Below are 20,592 nucleotides of genomic sequence, written 5' to 3'. Positions count from 1 at the left end.
CCCTCAGGTTTTGCATAGGTCCTCTTATACTGGTTGGTATCACCACAGGAAGGCTTGGACCACAGAAGAACAAGCAGGGCAAGTCCAGAGTGGCAGATGTACATTTTTTCCTCCTGCCCCCCATCAGAATTCTCTGTGGACATGTATACAGCCAAAAGCGGTTTACATTTCCATACCCCACTCGCAGGATGAGGATTCCCCTTAAGGGGGAGAAGGGGCACTAGTGTAGCAGTCAACTGCAGAAACCTTGAGAGCATAACTCTGTTGAAGCTGTGCTCCAGAGAATAAGGAGCTCAGAGCCACTGTGAAGGCACAGGACTTCCATGCAGATGGTCCCAGCTTTCTGTTCATCTCATATTAAACCCCATTTTCCAAAGGTATGACACAGAAATCTCCTTTTTAGCCACCTCCCAGAGGTTTTCCCTGGCCAAGTCCTATGACTGTTTGAGATGAGAACAACTATTCACCTGTGAGTCAGTTGAGAGCAAACATATTTGTTTCACTTGTGGTGGACATAACAGATTTTAGCCCAGTTCCTAAGAGATAACCCTTACACCTAAACAAATATTTCAGTTTACTACTGAATAACAAAGTTTGAATATTGCACTCCATTATTTTATTTACTGAACACTATCAATATACTTAGTACTGTACAAAACAGAGTGAAGAGTCACTTGAAAGAGTGATTTTCCATTTTTAAAAAAGTATTTTAGAATGGTGGGATCAGATAAACAAAAGAAGAAAATATCTCACTGCTGGTCTCAGTAAACAACTATTAAGTGATAGGTTAGGCCCATTGTGCAAAGATTTACACATGTACTGAACTTTATGCACTGTAAGAAGTCCCATTAACTTCAATGGGACTACTCAAATGCATAAAGGTAACTATGTGCTGGTCTGTAAATTTGTGCAGAGACAATATAATGGAGTCATTTTCTACTTACAGAGTTTTTGCTTTTAAGATTTAGAAAAAACAAGAGAAGAGGTATGCAGAGGTGAAAAGGGTGAGGTAAAAAAGGTAGTACTTGAATTACAGCTTTGGCAGAATACAAAGACAGCACTTTTTACCACAGATTACCAAATACTCCAGAAAGGTTTATTATGGGAGTACTGCATTTATTGCTGAAGGGATTAACAACAAAATTATTGGTAATGTTTGCCTCTGTTAAGTGGCACTGTACAGACCATACACAGTTGTGATCTACAGGCTTTATTGTATAGGAAATTATGTTTCTCCAAAAGCTAAAACCTATTGCAGAACTAGAATTTTGCAGGAGCCCTGGGCTCCATTATGGAAATTCTACCCTTTTAAGAGCCTTGCCACAGGGAGTGAAAGCTATCAACTCTGACAGTGTCTAAAGCAACTCGATGTGTGAGCTAATATCTACCCTGATCATCTTTGTTATAGCATATTGAAAAAGCAATATCTTGTACTGAATAGGCACTTTCATCTATGTCAAAAAGAGAGAGAGAGAGTGTGTGTGTGTGAAGAGCATGAATGCTGTATTCTACTTTATAGAAGTATCCAGAAAAATCAGTTGCTCCCAATGCTGGTAACAAAACTACAAAAAACATTGAATGGAAAAGAGGTGTACACAAGAGTTAAATGTTTAATTCATAGGAGATGGATATAATATATGTAAAATATTATACACATACCTGTGTACACATATATAACACTCACCCACAAACAAAACAAGCACTGATACAATACATTATAAAGATTTTATTAGTTCGACATGGCTGTAGTACTCAAGAGTGGTGAGGCAACAAATACCTTATACTGGTCATTTTAAACAAGTGATGATAAAAACTTCACACCACACTATCATGCATTGTATCTTATAAATACTACATATATCAGTTACTTGAGAGTGTATATATATATATATATATAATTTTAAGTATCTAAAATATTTCAATTTATAGTATTCATAAATGGATTATTGATTGGATCCCTCTGTGAAAGGTGTGGCGGCGCTCTTTAATAATTGTTATCACTGTATCTGTATTTGTCCCTAGTATGGTATTTCTGTACCATATATGGAAATAGCTATTTCATCCTAGAGGTGTGTCTGGAGAACAAAGGCTGCGAGAAGATCAGAGCCAGCCTTAAGGACACTAGCCCAGTCTCCAGCACAGCCCCAAACTCTTTACAACAGGAGAAGTCAGGGCATCCATACAAATGAGAAAGAACAAGACTGGAAGAGAAACAGACAGAGGCTCACAGACACACAGGAGGATGTATTTTCAACCCTCTCCCTGAGCAGTTCAACCACTTGGGGACTGGATCTCCAGGTCACAGCCCCCATAACCCAACCATGTCCCTTTGGACACAGAAATAGCACTTTAAAAAAAAACTATTAGTTATTCATTCACCCAACATTATAAAGCACCTGGAGCAAAGAGTAAAAATAATAAAGGCTTATGTTTTGAATATATGAATATTTCCTCTTACCAAACCCTTACGTTTTCCTTGAATGCTTTGGTACATTTCATATAGTCTAATTACCTCCATCCCTGTGCTGGGAGAAGCAGACTGTCCTGCTAGCAGCATGCTCCCTCTGTCTCTGTGGGTCTTCTTGCTTCCCTGAAGTACCTAGTTATGCTCCGGCCATTCACACTTAATCCCCTCCCTTTTCTAGGACTGGGGTCTTATTCTAGTTTAGGATCCTCCTTTGAGCCTAGGCTTAACCTCGGGAAGAGTACATCATTTTCAGCTGGAGGGGAGCCAAGAAAGGTGTATCCCAGAATAAACAGCTCTCCCATTGTTTCCTTAGGGACTCTTATCCGTGTGATTATGTTGCTTCTCCTGCTTAGTTCCTTTAGAACCCTTTTGATATTAAGCAACCAATCACCCCTCCTCCCCCAGGCACACACCAAATTAATAAAAAATAAAATATTTCCAATTTGTCACACAAGCCTTGTATAAAGGTCAAGTTTATAAACCTAAGCCATTTTCTGTTTTAAAAATAATGTCTAAAGTTAAGCTCCTATACCGATATTTAAACATCTACAAATAGTAGCCTGATTTTCAGAAGTGCTGAACCTCCAGCAGGTCTGGGTGCTCAGCAGATAATAACTGATAGGTTGCTCTAGGCATAGGTGGCAGAATGTTGGGTTTGAAGCTTAGCCTGAGGAAAGAAGATGAACAGAGGAAGCAAAGGGATTGAATGCAGAACGCAAAAGTGTCCCTGAGGGAAAACAAGACCAAAGATATATGATAGAATGGGAGGAAAATGATGTTGGACATGGTAAGTAAAGATGAGAAGCTTGAACTTGATGCAGCAATATACAGGAAGCCAATGGAGACAGAGTGATATGGACAGATTGGTGGAAGAGGACTTTAATAGAGATATTTTGAATAGACTGGAGGAGGAAGGGATAGGAGAGACAGTGAGGTCCTACAACTGAAGATTACAGGAATCAAGATGTGAGATAACCAATGGTTTCCGCAGTGGTTGCTGCAATGGGGACAGTAAAGAGAGGGTGAATTTTGGAGGAATTAAACGGGAAGAAGCAAGGAAGGACTTAGAGAGCAACTAGCTATATGGAGAAGGAGAAAGAAGGGCTTTTGCCAGATCTTGAGATTTTATTGTAAGTCTTGTGACATTTGTTGTATTTTTCTAAAAACTCTATCTACTGGAAGGAACAAACTGCATGAAAATCTCAGCAGGTTTCTAGATCCTATGATTGTGGAGGAAAGCTAAAAATCAAGAAGCAACTGCACTATAATGGCTCAGAAACCAGAAGAGAATTAAAAAAAAACATTTTTTAATCATGATTTTAAAGCCAGTGTTATGACTTTTTTAGGGCTTGATTTATGATATTGGAATGCTTGGATTTGGCAATACTGAAGAAGAGTCTACAATTTTATAAAATACATATTTATAAAATTATCAATGGGGAAGAAATACCTATGATCTTGGTTCTCCTCTCATTTACACTGGAGTAATAGTAGTATAGTCAGGGGCAAAAGAAAAGGCACATTTAAGACCTAAAAAGGTTCCTTTTTGAAGACAAAAGCAAAAATAAAGACTACTACTAAAATTACTGTTTAATTCCCCCCCCCCCCCTTAGAGACTCAAAATAGGGTCTACTTTTGTGTGCTTTATTATGTTCCAGTGGTAAGCTATCTTCCCATAACAAGTTTGAATTTTAAAACTGCACCACCCTCACCCTTCTCTCTTCCCCTAAAGAAACCCAGTCACCTGATGGTTATAAAAGCAAATTGCATGGGACACCTGTGTTTCTGTAAACACTACAATCTCTCAGTTTCCAAGAAGATGGATCAAAGGAATCTCACAGAGGGGAGTGTGTCCTTGGACTTTGTATGTTGTGGGGAGGGCAGGTTTGGCTGGGGATGGTCAATCAGTGCTTTAGCTCTTTTTTCTATCAGCCCATAGAAAAATTGGGGAAACTTGTTCCTATCTGTCCAAAAGGGAGAGGGAGAGTGTTAAATGGCACAGACCGATGAAGTAGGCTGTAGCCCATGAAAGCTTATGCTCAAATAAATTTGTTAGTCTCTAAGGTGCCACAAGTACTCCTGTTCTTTTTGCGGATACAGACTAACACAGCTGCTACTCTGAAACCTGTCAAATGGCACAGTGTAAGTCCCCCACAATAAAGAAAGAGGGGATGTCTCCATGAACTCCTTCTTGAAGAGACTATGGACAATGAAGACAATCCTGATGCAAGAGAGGAGAAGGGGCAGGCTACAACCTTAAAAACAACAAAATAAAGAGTAGGTGGACGACACCAAAACACCAAATTTCTCTGAGCAGAAAAGTTCAGATTTAGCTTTTAGAAGGAAACTTACCCTAGTTGCCATCCCCTGACAATTTTTACACTACACTACAAAGTTTTGTAAACTATTCTCCCTATCTGATACTATTATGCTGGCAAAAAAAAACAGCTGCAGGGTTACTGGAACAATTTGTATAGTGGGGGTGCTGAGAGCCATTGAACCAAACTATGAATTCTGTATATGAGGGAAACCACTTCTAGCCAGGAGGTGCAGCAGCACCCCCAGCACCCCTAGTTCCTGCACCTATGCCCCAATGTGGACATAGTTATGCAGAAATCAAAGTGCTTTTGTGGGCCTACCTAATGTCATTCAAGGAAGCAGTGTTATTACGCCGACAAAACTCCTGTCGGAATAAGCTTCATCAACAATATGGGACTCTGTCAGTATATCTGTACCAGCAAAGCATTTGTAATGTAGACAAAGACTTAGTATGTGTTTGTGCCTGTGAGTAAGAGCCAAGGATTATTATTATTATCTTCCCTAGCTATTCCTCAACAGAATTGGAACACAGTCTAACTGAGGGTGTGGATAAGCATCTTCCATATTTTCCTTCCTTGACTGCTTCCTTATTTTTACTGGATGAGGCAGAAGATTCTGAATCTAATCTAAATAAATAACAATATAGTTAACAGTCCAAAATGGAATAAAATACCAGAACTGCAATAAAAATGTTGTTGAATAGAACAATGATATCTACCAACTACAACATGAATCTTTTATTATGTTTCAGCTTTCCCAGTTAGTCTTTCTCTGCCTGATCCTAATACCATGACTGACTATGAATGATTAGCAAGATTAGCAGATACCAACCAAGTAGGATGGAATAGAGGATGCGTGGTCGATCGGAAGGAGGCTGGATGTTTTTGTCCTGATCTATAGCTTCTATTGGTGGAGTGACATTGATGGGGTTCACTCGTGTCTGAAATGAAAATTAGGGAAATTAGAGCTGATAAAATTACAAAATCTGTTTGTTTGCAGTTCTTCAGATTTAGTACAAAATCATTTTGCTACAGTGGATATTTACTTGAATGCCAAAGAAATAATGTGCATATATGTGAAATAATGTGTAAATATATAATGCAATAATAAGGACACACCTTTTGTGAAATGTAAAATTAACTATGCAAAACTAAAAACTTCAAGGGTGAAAAATTTGGAACACAGAATATATGTCTCTATTGTTTTTCTTTAAAGAAACCATATTATCTTAAAAATAATATATCCTGATAAAGTCTCCAATTCTGCAAATATGTATATACTTTACTACTGTGAGTAGTTCCATTGATATGAGATTACCCATAGTAATCAAGTTAAGCACATATGTAAGTGTTTGCAGGACCAAAGTCAAAAAGAATACCTTCATCAATATCATGTCAGATATTAATTAGCTTCTAAATTATTGCTGTTGAATACATTAATACTTCAAAATATGCAGACAATTAATACAAACTCATTTTGTGAATCATTATGAATTCAAATGCCAACAATAATATATGTGCCCCAAACAAAATTCAAACCAATGCTTAGGTACTATGATGGGTGCATTTGAAATATTTCTGACAGACAGATATTTCCTTGTAATAAAATAGTTTATATTATCCAGACACACGGTGGCCTAGTGAACTGACCACAGGAGTGGAATGTAGGCACTCCTGAGTTCCACTCCTGGGTTTGACAACGTGTTATTCAACCTTCATTGACTCTGTTTCCTCAACTGTAAAATGTGAACAGTAATATTTAGTTATACCAGAGAATTAGTCTCAAGATTAGCTAAAGACTTCAGTGCTTAAAATGGAAAAAACATAATACAGTAAAAATCTAGCTGGGTCATTGAGGGGAGCACTTTAAGCACCTGTTTCATCATGCGAGCTACTTCTCTCTACTTCCTGGACACCACAATCAGCTTCAACAATGGAACTCTACAGACAACCACATACAAGAAACTCACGGATAGGGTGACCCGACAGCAAGTGTGAAAAATCAGGACGGGGGTAGGGGGTAATAGGAGCCTATATAAGAAAAAGATTCAAAAATCAGGACTGTCCCTATAAAATCGGGACATCTGGTCACCCTAGTCACGGATCACGACACCTAAATTCATAGATCCTATGCACCCCAAACACACCAAGAAATCATATCTAGAGCCAGGCCCTCAGACACCACAGAATATGTTCCAAAGACAAAGTCTGGGATATACACCTTAACACATTTAAAACCACCTTTACCAAACAAGGGCACTCCACCAGAGAAGTAGATCACATCATGTAATGGGCCATCCAAACATCCAAGAGAACATTCCTCAGTAATGAAATAAAAGCTCCTCTGACTGCACACCTGTAATTGTTACCTACCACTCCACACTGGAACCCATAAAAGGTATCATCAAGCAACTACAACCCATATCTGATGGGGACCTCATCCTGAAAGAAATCTTTCCTTAACCTTCACTTCTGCCCCCCAACCCTTCCAAGCACATCATCAGAAGTAAGCTCCCCACAGACCAGTACACACCAACTCAAAGCAGCACCAGACCCTTGCCAAAACAACAGATGCAAAACCTGCAGACATATCTCCATTGCAACGATGTTCAACACCCACCTACAACACATTTTTTAAGATCCATGGATCCTACATATGCCAATCACGTGTGGTGTACCTCATCCAGTGCATTAAATGCCTCAATAACAACTCTGTGGGTGAAACCAGAAAATCACTATGCTCTCAAATGAACTCTCACAGGAAAATGATAAAAGACAAAAACACCACATCACCTGTGGGAGAACACTTCTCACAAAGTGAAAAGAACAAGGAGGACTTGTGGCACCTATAAGACTAATAAATTTATTTAAGCATAAGCTTTCGTGGGCAAAAGCCCACTTCATCAGATGCATACAGTGGAAAATACAATAGGAAGATATATATAGATATATATATGAACATGAAAAACTTCAAGAATTATAACATTCAAAAGCCAGTTGGAGAACACTTCAACCTCCCTGGTCACTCAATTACAGACCTAAAAGTCACAATTATCCAACAAAAAAACTTCAAAAACAGACTCCAACAAGAAACTGCAGAACTACAATTAATTTGCAAACTGGAAACCATTAAATTAGGCTTGAATAAAGACTGGGAATGGATGAGTCATTACACAAACTAAAAACTATTTCCCCATGTTAATTTCCCCCCTACTGTTACTCACACCTTCTTGCAACTGTTTGAAATGGGCCATCCTGATTATCACTACAAAAGTTTTTTTCTCCTGCTGATAACAGCACACGTTAATCAATTAGTCTCATTAGAGCTGGTATGGCAAAACCCATTTTTTCATGTGCTCTGTATATATATCTATCTTCCTACTGTATTTTCCACTGCATGCATCTGATGAAGTGGGCTTTAGCCCACAAAAGCTTATGCTTAAATAAATGTATTAGTCTCTAAGGTGCCACAAGTCCTTCTCGTTCTTTTTGCTGATAACATGGCTACCAGTCTGAAACCTTTCATGAAGTGATCACTCTGTATCTGACCTCTCAGTTTTCATCCTCAAAGGAAACCCTGCACAACACTCTCAAAATACAAGCCTGGGATCCTGAATTCATTACTCTGTTAGGCACCAAAAACCATGGACTGAACAGAGACACTGGAATTATAGCTTGTCACAACAACCAACAACTCACTATCCCCATATATTTGTCCTTTGCCTGCAGAGATGTTAACAGGCCACTCTATCTTGAATGGTCCCTTACAATATGTGCTAACTACTTATGCTAAACAATCTTTTCCACCTTGCATAGACTCATAGACTTTAAGATCAGAAGGGATCATTATGATCATTTAGCATCTGACCTGCAAGTTGCAGGACACAGAACCTCACCGACTCATTCCTGTAACAGACCCCAAACCTCTGGCTGAGTTACTGAAGTCCTCAAATCATGGCTTAAAGACTTCAAGTTACAGAAAATCCACCGTTTGCACTGGTTTAAACCCGCAAGTGACCCATACACCATGATGCAGAGGAAGGCAAAAAAACTCGAGTCTCTGGCAATCTGACACAGAGGAAAATTCCTTCCCAACCCAAAATACGGTGATCAGTTATACCCTGAGCATGTGGGCAAGACCTACATCCAGACATCTGGGAAAGAATTTTCTGTAGTAACTCAGAGCCCTCCCCATCTACTGTTCTATCACCAGCCATTAGAGGTATTTGCTGCCAGCGTTCGCAGATCAGATATTTGCTGCTAGCAGTTGCATTTTGCTGGGACGCTGGGAGTTCCCGAGCATGAAGAGCAGCTCTATGTGGCTCGAAAGCTTGTCTCTCTCACTAACAGAATTTGGTCCAATAAAAGGTATTTCCTCACCCACCTTTTCTCTATAATAACCTGGGACCAACACGGCTACAACTACACTGATCCCAGATTATGACTTTCTCCCCCTCATCCTCACTTACTTTTTTTCAGACCATTTGACAGCAATAGCAAAAGCAGATATGGGGGGGGCAGTGAAAGAGAGAGGCGTGTCGCTAACTTTTTTTGGGAAGCAGAAATTGCATCTTTGCTAGAGATGAACCTCTTAAGGCTGCTGTACCTCACTCATGAATAACAACGTGAGCATTCCCATTGATTTCAATGGAACTAATCATTTGCTTAAGTGTTTGCAGATTCAAGCCTATGTTATGCTGTTAACTTGTTTCAATTAAAAATCAGAAGTCATTATTTCCATAGCAAGCAAAGAAAACCGAAATGAATATGTTTCAGTGACATATGGGACTGTACCTGCACTAACTTTTCTCCAACCTAAATTCCCACTGAATTTCAACTGAATACAATATTCTTAATTTCCTGTGTTAACCTGTTGTGTATCTTTATTGAGCATGGCATTCCAGCTGAGAAAAGAACTGGGAATACTGTACAAAGATGGCTTTAAGCCTATGACACATAGTTAAGTTGCATATGGTTCCCTCTCATTCTACTTACTGTCACTATAAATTACTTACTGGTTGCTCTGACATTAAATTGACAGGTTCTATAGCTGTCTCTTAGTATCAAAAAGATGGTAAGGACCACTCTGCCTGTATAAATAGATCATAATAAAGCACTTTGAAATTCATCAAGATGAAGGCTCTATAACCATTTAAGACATCATTATAGATAATTCAGTAATATACTTAAGTTTGCCTGACAGTTTCCATTATAAGACACTGTTTTCAGTTGCCTAAAACTCTGCCAAACTTTAACCATGCAGTGTGAAATTTTCTATGCCTTAGCACCTGCCTCAGGCTTCTCGCCCCCCAAAAATGTGCCACCAGTTGCTGTCCCGGCCCCGTCAGGGTAAGCACCTGGCACACTTTGTTTACTTAGGTTTACCTCCATGCCTGCGGACGCGAGGTAAACAAACAATCTCGGCCCGCCAGCGGCTTATCCTGATGGCCCGGGAGCCAATGTTTGCTGACCCCTAAATTATAGAGTCGGCTTATGAACGGGTCATAAAAATTTTCCATTTTTACTTATCCATCTTGGGGGGGGGGGGTCAGCTTATAAATGAACCGGCTTATGATCGAGTATATACAATACATTGTTTTTCCCATGTTAAATAAATCTTTCCATTGTTTCTGAGATGCATAGATTTTAAGGCCAAAAGGGACCATTAGGATCATCTAGTTGGACATCCAGATAAGACAAGTTAAAGAACCGCACACACTAATTTCTGCATCAAGTAGAGATAGAAGCTAATTCTCCAGGACAGTACTCAACTACGTAAACTACAAGACCATTCTTCTCCTGCAATCCCCTGCCTCATTTGTTATACATCTTCCATCTTCTGCAACAAATGAGGAAGGGGATCCTACAGACAACAGCTACATTAACTACACATCCCAGACTCAAGTATGATCCTGTTTTTAACATTGCTATTGTCGTTGGAGAGAGTGAAACTATTTTTTATTAGACTTTTAGATTTTTTCCCATATTTTATACACATAAAGTCTTCAGTGCATAAAGACTTCCCCATACAGGTTAGGTAAGTTAGTGTGAGCTCTCACGGTGCATTACCTGTGCATACTACATTTGTGATAGTTAGAATGACATCTTATTTTAGATAGTTAACATTATTTTAATAGATTTCAGAGTAGCAGCCGTGTTAGTCTGTATCCGCAAAAAGAACAGGAGTACTTGTGGCACCTTAGAGACTAACAAATTTATTAGAGCATAAGCTTTCGTGGACTACAGCCCACTTCTTCGGATGCATATAGAATGGAACATATATTGAGGAGATATATATACACACATACAGAGAGCATAAACAAGTGGGAGTTGTCTTACCAACTCTGAGAGGCCAATTAAGTAAGAGAAAAAAAACTTCTGAAGTGATAATCAAGATAGCCCAGTACAGACAGTTTGATAAGAAGTGTGAGAATACTTACAAGGGGAGATAGATTCAATGTTTGTAATGGCTCAGCCATTCCCAGTCCTTATCCAATCCTTTGTTGATTGTGTCTAGTTTGTATATCATATTCTATTATTTTAATAGAAATCCTTGGCCTGTATTTACATAATCTCTAATTTTCTTCTTTTATGCAGCATCTGTTCTTTGCTCTAGTAATTTATATAACCCCAAAGCATCATGCTACAAATAATCTAGTATTCCAAGAAAGTTTTACAAGATCCCGCCAAACCTTAAACAACTTCTGAAACATTCAGGGTCACAGCCTGAATAAACTATTTGAAGATTTTCGTGTTTTCGTTGTTGAAATTCAGTTATTAAAAAAATACATTGCTTTCACATAAAGAAACCTTTTAATCAACTACTCTTCAGAGGGTAGTCATCCAAAAAGGTCATCCTTTCAAGGAAAGTCCTAATTGTTTGCTAGCTACAAGGACAAACACTGGGAAACTTTCCCTGTGCTGTTTGCCAATATACAGAATTTTCATACAAACTCATTGAATACACAGCCTTAAAGAAAACAAGCACACTCAATAAAGACTAAGTTGTTTATCAGTGTCAAAACAATTACACTTAATTCCTTAAACAATAAAGAGTATGTATCCTAAAAAAAAAAAAAAAAAAGAAAGAAAGAAAGCTGGCCTACTTCTTTTAAGCTCTACTGTACTATGTAAGATTTAAGTGAAATGTGGGTTTCCTTAAAATTCTTACTGTGAATTAAGAGGAAAGTTAACAAGTCACAAAATGATGGACATTAGCTTTATGTCCTCTGTTTATTATGCATGCAGTCTGGCTGGCAGGGACAGTATTTTATTAAAAGTTATACTATAAAATCCAAATTTGCAATATATAGCTACTTGCTTACAGAGAACATGTTTCTTTCAGAGCTACTATATGAAAAAACATATCAAGAGAACAAAAGACAGAGGAACAGAATGTCCCTGTCCCTTGTGCAGTGAGCAGGAACAAGAAGCACAGAGTCTGGTCCATCCCTGAACCCATGAGGGCTCACATCATCCCAAAGGGCCGAGGAAGGAAAGAGTAGGCTGAGCTCATCCTACGAGAAGGCTTCCACGCTTCCTTGTGTGCACAAGGGAATCTGGAAGGGATTGTGCATCAAAGAGGTACATAACCCTTCATAAACTCCCTCTGGGGCAATATGACTTCATATTCACACCATCCCCTAATGTGCCTTAATTTGACACTTTAGTTGATAGCTAAAGTGGTAGTTTAAACTCACAAGGTTAAGCGTTTTAGTTAATCACACACACACAAAAATACTTATTCAAACCTGATCTAATCCCTCAAGTCTACATAATTGGGTTGGAAATGAAACAAAAATAGACATTTCTGCAAGATTTTTGCTAGTTTGTGTTTTCAGATCAGTTGCAAATGCTAGAAGAAAAGCCTCCCACACAATAGGCCAGATCCTGGCCCACTGCTCTGTCCCCTTTGTGCTTCTCCTGCACTGCAAGGTCAGACTGTCCAAAAATGTACATTAGTGCTTACCCTGATGCGGGTGCACACCAAGGTAAAATGGGTGCGTGTTCTATAGCAATCTCTGGGCAAGAGAAAGAAGGGAAAAGATACAGGCATGGTTTAAAAGGCAGGCAGATGAGGAAGGGAAGATAGAAATTGGCATGAAGACATTTTAGCATTTCGTCTTCTCATCCCAGCCAGAATATAGAATGAATATATATGCCTGAACATACAGTAATAATGAATGGCAAAGGTTAACCTATTTTTTTCAAACTTAAAGCAATATTTACTTTTTGATTGAAACAACCCTAATTGAATACAATATTCAACATTTGAAAAGGACTGCATGTGTGAAACTCACAGTCACCAAATTTAGCATCATTGAACATAATTAAAATGCAATAATAAAAGGCAAAATTATTTATTAATGATGAAGTTCATATTTCCTAAGGATTTTATAATTGGAGTGTGTATAGGTGTCATATGTGTGTCAGGTTTTTTTTTTTAAATTGTACTAAAAAACTTTTAACATGCACCTAGAGATTAGATTTGTCATCATAAAGACAAACTGGAATTAAAGCATATATTTTTAATGGTAAGAGTAATTAACCATTAAAACAATTTACCAAGTGCCATGGTAGATTCTCCACACCTGACCATTTTTAATTCCAGATTGGATGTTTTTTTATAAAAGATCTGCTCCAGGAATTATTTTGGGGAAGTTCTATGGCCTGTGTTATATGGGAGGTCAGTACATAATCACAATTGTCCCTTCTGGCTTTAAAGTCTATAAATCTATTACTTAAAATATGATAATCCATTAAAAATCCCTAATTTAAAAAGTAAAGCTCATTTGATTAAAAACTGAAAGTAAAACTGAGTTACTTGTCCTTTCTTATTGTAGTCATCATGATTTACACTTAGTTTATGCTTACTTATTTAAATGGGCAATATTTTCAGCTCTAAACTCCCCCTTACTGGTTACTCTCATCCAAAGATCCTAGGTATATCCTATCTCATGTTCCACATCTGAAGTTGCCTTCAAACCTTAGGAATTTTTGCATTGTTTTTCTCTTTCTTTGGTAGCAGTCCTTCAATGGAACTTCATAAGATATTAGGAACAGTGACTTGGAGCTTAAATCTCTAGGAAAAGACTCCCTCAGTGTCAGTGTCAGTGTGTGTGTGTGTGTGTGTGTTGAGAATAGTCACACACACACACACACACACACAAAAACAGCTGATAAAACTTTGATTTCTGCTGAGAATAACTAGACATGGAGAAGGAAGACAAAAACAGCTCTCTCCAATCTTAAGGAATGAGCTCCTTCCTTCACATGCAAATTTTGGACCTGATTCTCCTCTTAGGTCATGTCTACACAGTAAAAGCCGTGCACAGGCTAGCTTACCCAAGTGAGGCATCAGCATGGGTAGTGTAAACATAGCATAGACCCTGGGCACATACTCGCCTCATTACCTGCTCTGAAGCCCACACTGAGCTATTTTCACTGCTATTGTTACCTTCACTAGTTGGATTCAAGTTAGCTCAGGTAGGCTAAACCAGCCACAGCTTTTTCTAGGTAGACTAGAACTGCATGACATTTTCCTGATGAATAGTTTATTTGATGAAAAATGTAGTTTTGACTGACATAAAGCTATCTGCAAATTTAAGACAAATAATTTCAGCCATTCATAAAACAGCAAGGAGGAGGAGGAGGATGAAGGGTGATGCTACTGCCACTTTTCATACCTTTATAACCTTTAGCCCAGTGATTAGGGCCCTTCCCTGGAATGTGCGAGACCCAGGTTTGAATCCTCTTTTTTTATGCATTAAAATGTCCAATTTCAGATTAAGTTCAAGATGAACTGATTTTCCCCCCAATTTTTCAGAACTTCCACCAACTGAAAAATTAGCTATTTGCCCAGCTCTAGTGTAGTCATATTCTTACTTCCAGCAGCATACAGCGTACCTCATATAAAGTCAATGGAATGAAACCATAACGTGGTAAATTAAAGGATAATTGTGCTGTATATATATGACCTTACAGTAATTTCCCCAGAATACAGTAATTTTATGCATTACCAAAGTAGGAAATATGTTAATAGCAGCCATTATATGACTTTTAAATCTCCCAAGCCTCCAGTATGTAATTCAGTATCCTAACTTATCTCAGAATCTATCACTCTATGCATTGCCTATTTGCTACTTGATAATTACGTTTAAAAAAAATCAAACAACAACATCTTATCCACCAGTATCTGACAGTAGCAGTGTCCAGTGATTTAATGGCTATTTAAAGTCTGCTGGACTGTCTGCATCACATACAAAGTTATATTGAATGAAAGGAAGAGAACAAGGCATTGTTAGTGGAAATCACACATTCTCATCTCGTATCAGACTAAGAAAGCTCCAAGTTCCCAGAGGCTTTTTAAACTGCACAGTCTGTTTTATGTTTGTTTCTATAAACCAAACTGCATTTGCTAGCAGAAAGAAAGAAAAATTAACAACACACATTTCCCCTGAAAGGTATGAACTATTATTTCACACTCTTTCTCCTCTCTTCCCCCACCTCATAACCTTTTTCTTTCTCCTTTTGTGAATATTGGGAATTCTGCACGCCAGAGACTAAAAAGTGAAAAGTCAGTTAATTTACAGAATAATTGGGCATTCTGTATTCAGTCCACAAAACCCCAAAGAAAGATGAATCTGGGACAGAAAACACTAGTGAAGGCTGATAACATCTGAAAATATGTAGATAAGAAACTACTCAGTGCCTGTTGAGTCTATCTGTGCCCTTATATTGTACTCTCGCCACATTATCTGATTACCATAGGGTAGAGGTGTGCAAAATATTTGCTACAGCCCTCAAACACACTCAAACATGGCCTAAGATTGAGGCCTAATATGTTCTATAAACATAATAGAAGAATATTCATGCCGTATTAACCATGACGCCTATATAAACATCCTCTCCAGCTAACTAACTTGTTTACTTCATCAATCCTTTGTTTTTTCCCAACAATTACCTCAGGAATTTCCATTTTATCTTTAGGTTTGGAGAGGGGCTGGAAAGATAGGAAGAGAGCATCTTGCTGGGGAAGAAGGGGCCATGTTCCATTTAGAAGTTACAGCTTCTAAATCTGAAACATACAAGCAAACCAGCAGGGGTTGGTTCACTTCCAACAGCTGCAAAATGAAATGTGGAGTTTGATTCACTAATGGTATCACAAACCAAGCCCAGCAAAGTTTCATTCAGGTCTCTTGTCCAAGAAAGTTCATCACAGTGTTGGATGAAAATATGGTTTACTTTATTTAGGTCTTTTAAATTTAATGTAAGTTGGCAAATGATGATTTAGGCCCAGCCCAAAGGTCTAAATCCTGACATGCACAGAAGGAATGGCCATATCTCAATCACCTCAGAAATAAAATAGCAAGGGGTAAATGTATAAGGAGAAAGACAGACAGAAAATGCAATATGGATTATCCAACACACTTTCCCGGCTATGTTTTTTATCTTTGTAACTAAACCAAAATTCAGAAGCAGCAAGTACCCCAAATAACTGGGGAGGCTGCAGGTAGCAATCTCCTCCCCAGCAGTTCGATTGTATATTCAAAAAGAAACATTGGTTGGAGGCATCAGAGAGAAGTGTAAAGAAAAAGTGCCCCCAGAATGAAAAATTTTGATGCTTTACAGAAAAGGCAAACTGGGAGAAAACAGAGCCTAGCTCTCTCTGATCCTTTCATTGTTCTCTCCTAGTCCCAACCTCTTCCCTGCCAACCTAGCTCTACTATACCACATGCCCCCACTGCCAATTCACTCATATCCTCACTCACTAACTGACTACATTCCTCCTATACTCAAGCCTCCCAATCCAACCCATCCTCCTCCCAGTTCAGAACCTTTGTTTTTCTTCACCCTCACCTGTTACATCTTTCCCCCACAAGTCTTTCCCCTTTAACTTTGCTTTGAACCCTAGATTAGAATCTCCCTCAACTACCACTCCCTCAAATCTGGTTCCTCCCTTCCTTTGATAAAAATTCCTTGTACCCTCAAAACAGGACAGTTTCACTGCAGAATGCATGCTACATCAAAAAGTCCTACCCAGGACCGGCTCTAACTTTTTTGCTGCCCCAGGCAAAAAAGAAGAGCACCGCCCCGCCATACCCCCTCCCCTGCGAGCGTCACCAAAATCCCTGTCTCCCTGGCACCACGCTACCTGAAGCCCCACCCCCCCCAAGCCCCCCCGCCGCCCGAAGCCCCTGCCCCCCCTCCGAGCGCCGCCCGAAGCCCCCACCCCCCCCTCCGAGCACCGCGCCGCCAAATCCAAATAAATAAATAAATAAATAAATAATCGAGCGCTGCCCTGCCCCAAGGTGCCGCCCCAAGCACATGCTTGGTCGGCTGGTGCCTGGAGCCGGCCCTGGTCCTACCCTCGATATTGGGAGGGGGCAGGATTTCAGCCCATGGAGCTACCTTTTCCAGATAGGGGAATGCTATCTTGAGAATTATTGACAAGGCTCTATTTTGCTTAATTTACAACAGTACCAAAGTCAATGTCTACATAGTTGCTGGCTAATAATTTTTTTTTCACTGTCCATTTTGCTGAAGCCCATAGAGAGATAACAGAAGGAGGAATGTAACCCAATACTACATATATGCCTGTATATACAGTCATTACAGTTGCTAATACAGAGAAGCCAACAACACTAAAGGACAAATTCAGTTACCACAGTGATAGGCATTATAAGAGACAGAATGAGCATTACTCCATGAACTTGAAACTTATTGCACCTGCTAACACCAGGAGTGAATTTGGGCCTACATATGCTTATGACCACCCACACAAAATACTGCAATAACCATGCCCGGTGTTGCTTAGCTTTGAAAATTAGTCAAGATCAAATCTATTCAGATCAGTAATACCATCTGTTTTCAAGCACCCAGCTGCTGCCCTTTCGGTTACAGCTTAGTCAAATTACTCTAATTAATTCCATGCTGTACTTATTCATAGGTATTATCATGAAAAATGAAAAATGTGTTGATCAGTATTTGCTCTGAGTTACATGTCTGAAATCTGTAGATAATACTATGGGTGGATAGTAACTGCTCTATAGTTAAGGCTGAAAACAGCTCACAATTATCAGCAATATTTTCAACTTCCATCACCTCCTCCAAAAGAAACCCATTTTTCAGAAATGTCATATGCCACATTGATTTGCAGGGAACTTTTTTTTTCTGGAAAGTTTTCGGGGAAAATTAACCAGAGTTTTGAAGGTATTGTGATCTGATTATTTCCTGATCTTTATTTTTCTAATACTTTTTTTTTTTGGCTCATTATACAGCCTCTCTAAAATATCAGTCTAGGAAATTCATTTTGTTGTTGTTGTTGGCCTTCTTGAGGACTAGTGCCTTTTCCTATCTTTGGGAAAGTTAGCTGGTGAATTAAAAATACATAAACATTTATTTTTGCATGAATAAAATGGATTATTTAAATTGTTGACATGAGAAACATTCATTATGACCTAGATTGTTGATTGTTCCTATGTAGCAATGAAGACCGTACTTGTACTGGGGGGGGCGGGGTGAAGGGAGAGGGAAGGGAAGGGAAGGGAAGAACAGGAGAGTTTCCATGTGGTTGCCACTCCCCCTTCATGAGCAAGTCGAAGGAGAGTATACAAAGCCAAGACTCTATGCCCAATTATTTACCAGCTGGCAGACCTTCATATTCGTTGCCCTTGGGCAAAAAAGGAACTCCAGAAGGGCTGTGACTCAGAAGGGTGCCTCTGAGTCACAAGCCTTTCTGCACTTCCTCTTTGGGTGGGACGACTATATATAGCCCCTTACATACAAATGAAAGTATATTCCCAACAATCTAACCTTATGAGATAATTAATAACCTAAGCAATCATAATGTGATCTATCATTAGAGATAGTTGGACAATCAAGACAAAAAAAATTGAAAAATTAAGATGTTCAAACTCTCTCTCTCTCATATTATCTATATAGATATATACAAATATATATTAGTGGTTCTCAACCCATGGGCCAATCAGCACGCAGCTGTGGTCCATGTGACATCCTCAGGGCCATACAGCTAGCATATACATTGTGTGGATACGGCCCACATAGCACAGAGAGCTGCATATGTGGCCTACAATGGTAAATATGTTGAGCACCACTGATATATATAAAGGGACTATTATGACAAACACTTTACTTGTCACATAATATTAACATTTACGAGTACTTAAGTGGACCACATTATAAAGCTTCATAGGTGCCTTACATAAATTTTCTGTGTATAACAAGGCCACATGGGTAAAAATTATGAGGTTAAAATTAATAACTTTACTTTTATAGCAAAAAATTTTCAAGCATGTTCTGTATATTAGTTGTTATGGAAGACTAAGCAAATCAAAAGTGATAATAGAAATACATAAAATAAAATAAAGCCAAAGTATGTATCTGTTACTCAATGCTAGCTGTACTGGAGGAGCAGGATTTATAACAGCACTTTGATAATGAAGTCAATGCCCAAAGTCACTGCCCAAGTGTTTACTTACATTAGTATTATAGCCTGTCTAGGCGGGTTAGGGTTCCTAGCACCTAGGGAACACTCTATAATTGCAAGGTTGGTAGCCTTGTGTTAACCAACCCTTACTATATGTGCCTGAAAAATATATATTATCTTGCTTTTGAGCTTCCTTGGCTTTCTTTAAAAAACAAAAAACAAAAACAAAAAAAGGAGAGAGAGAGAGAGAGAGAGAAATCAGTTATTCTGAAAATATAGCCTGGACCAGGAATTTATTTTTTTTAAAAGTTATTAAAGCTCCCTGCAACTTTAAGAACTGTAGAAACAATCCTAAAATCTGTAATATGCACTGAGAACATATTTAGTTGTCCCAGAGGCTGTTATGAACATTATCTACTGCACATATGATAAGAAGGGCTAAATACTGAGTGATTAAACATATTCTGCAAGAAATTTACTAAAATTGCTGGAATTGGAAAGGCTGGAATACCTCCCAAAGTGTCTTCTATGACAAAGATAAGGACATCATTATTCCTACCAAAAGAAGCAAGGAGATACATTTGCATCTGTATCAGTGGAACAGACAAAGGAAAAGCAGGAGTTATTTCTAATTCTGGAATGCAGATGATATTAAATAGATTATCTGTTTACTGCCTACAATAAAAAATAGATCATTTGCCATATTGTGTGTAGGCTTCTTTTTCCATAGTCTTCAAATCGAGGTGTACAATGGAGGTGATAATCACAAAATGACCATCGGTACTCCCAATTCCATAACCGCACAATCATGTTGGAATCCTACACAGACAACTGTGACTGAATAAAGGTGTCTCTGCAGTTCATTCTCCCAGCTACCAGGGGTCACTGCCTCTCCTACTTTTCTCACATCTCCTTCTGCTGGCTTCCAGCCCACAGGAAATAAACTGCTGTTTCATGCACCATGGGACTACCCACTTATAAATAGTCGTCCTTTTATCTCAACAGAAGCAAATGCTCAAGAATCTACAGCAGTTATCTGTAACAGCAGGTACCGTTTAGAGCATTGTTTTTGAAATATAAAGCTCTAACATCCTGGGACCTGCCAATTTGAGAGATCACCTCTATCTCCATAGGCTGCTCCTTGAGCTGAAATCAGTAGAGATGCTAGATTTTGAACACACTCAGTGTATGCTGGCAGGTTGCCCTGGTTTTGGAATTGATACCACTTCATGATCCAAACTGGACTGAAACTCTTCACTGTCAGGTATGCTGCAGTCCATCTAGCATGAGGACGTATTTGAGACAGGTTGAGGTGAGTGTGGTTTGGCGTTGTTGTGGGAGCTATTCTAGGATTAATT

At 38.8% G+C, this 20,592-nt stretch overlaps 1 protein-coding gene across 1 annotated transcript in view; it reads right to left on the bottom strand.

The window, feature by feature from the left end:
• PCDH15 (protocadherin related 15) overlaps nt 1–20,592 on the bottom strand; it is a 698,694-nt gene that overhangs the window by 382,775 nt on the left and 295,327 nt on the right. The window contains exon 8 of the mRNA XM_034775466.1: nt 5,618–5,726. Coding sequence (XP_034631357.1) covers nt 5,618–5,726 — 109 coding nt within the window. The remainder of the gene's footprint in view (nt 1–5,617; nt 5,727–20,592) is intronic.

Source organism: Trachemys scripta, chromosome 7, assembly GCF_013100865.1.
Source record: "Trachemys scripta elegans isolate TJP31775 chromosome 7, CAS_Tse_1.0, whole genome shotgun sequence".
Taxonomy (NCBI): Eukaryota; Metazoa; Chordata; order Testudines; family Emydidae; genus Trachemys; species Trachemys scripta.
The sequence above is the reverse complement of the archived record's forward strand: the minus strand, read 5'-3'. Positions and strand labels throughout refer to the sequence as shown.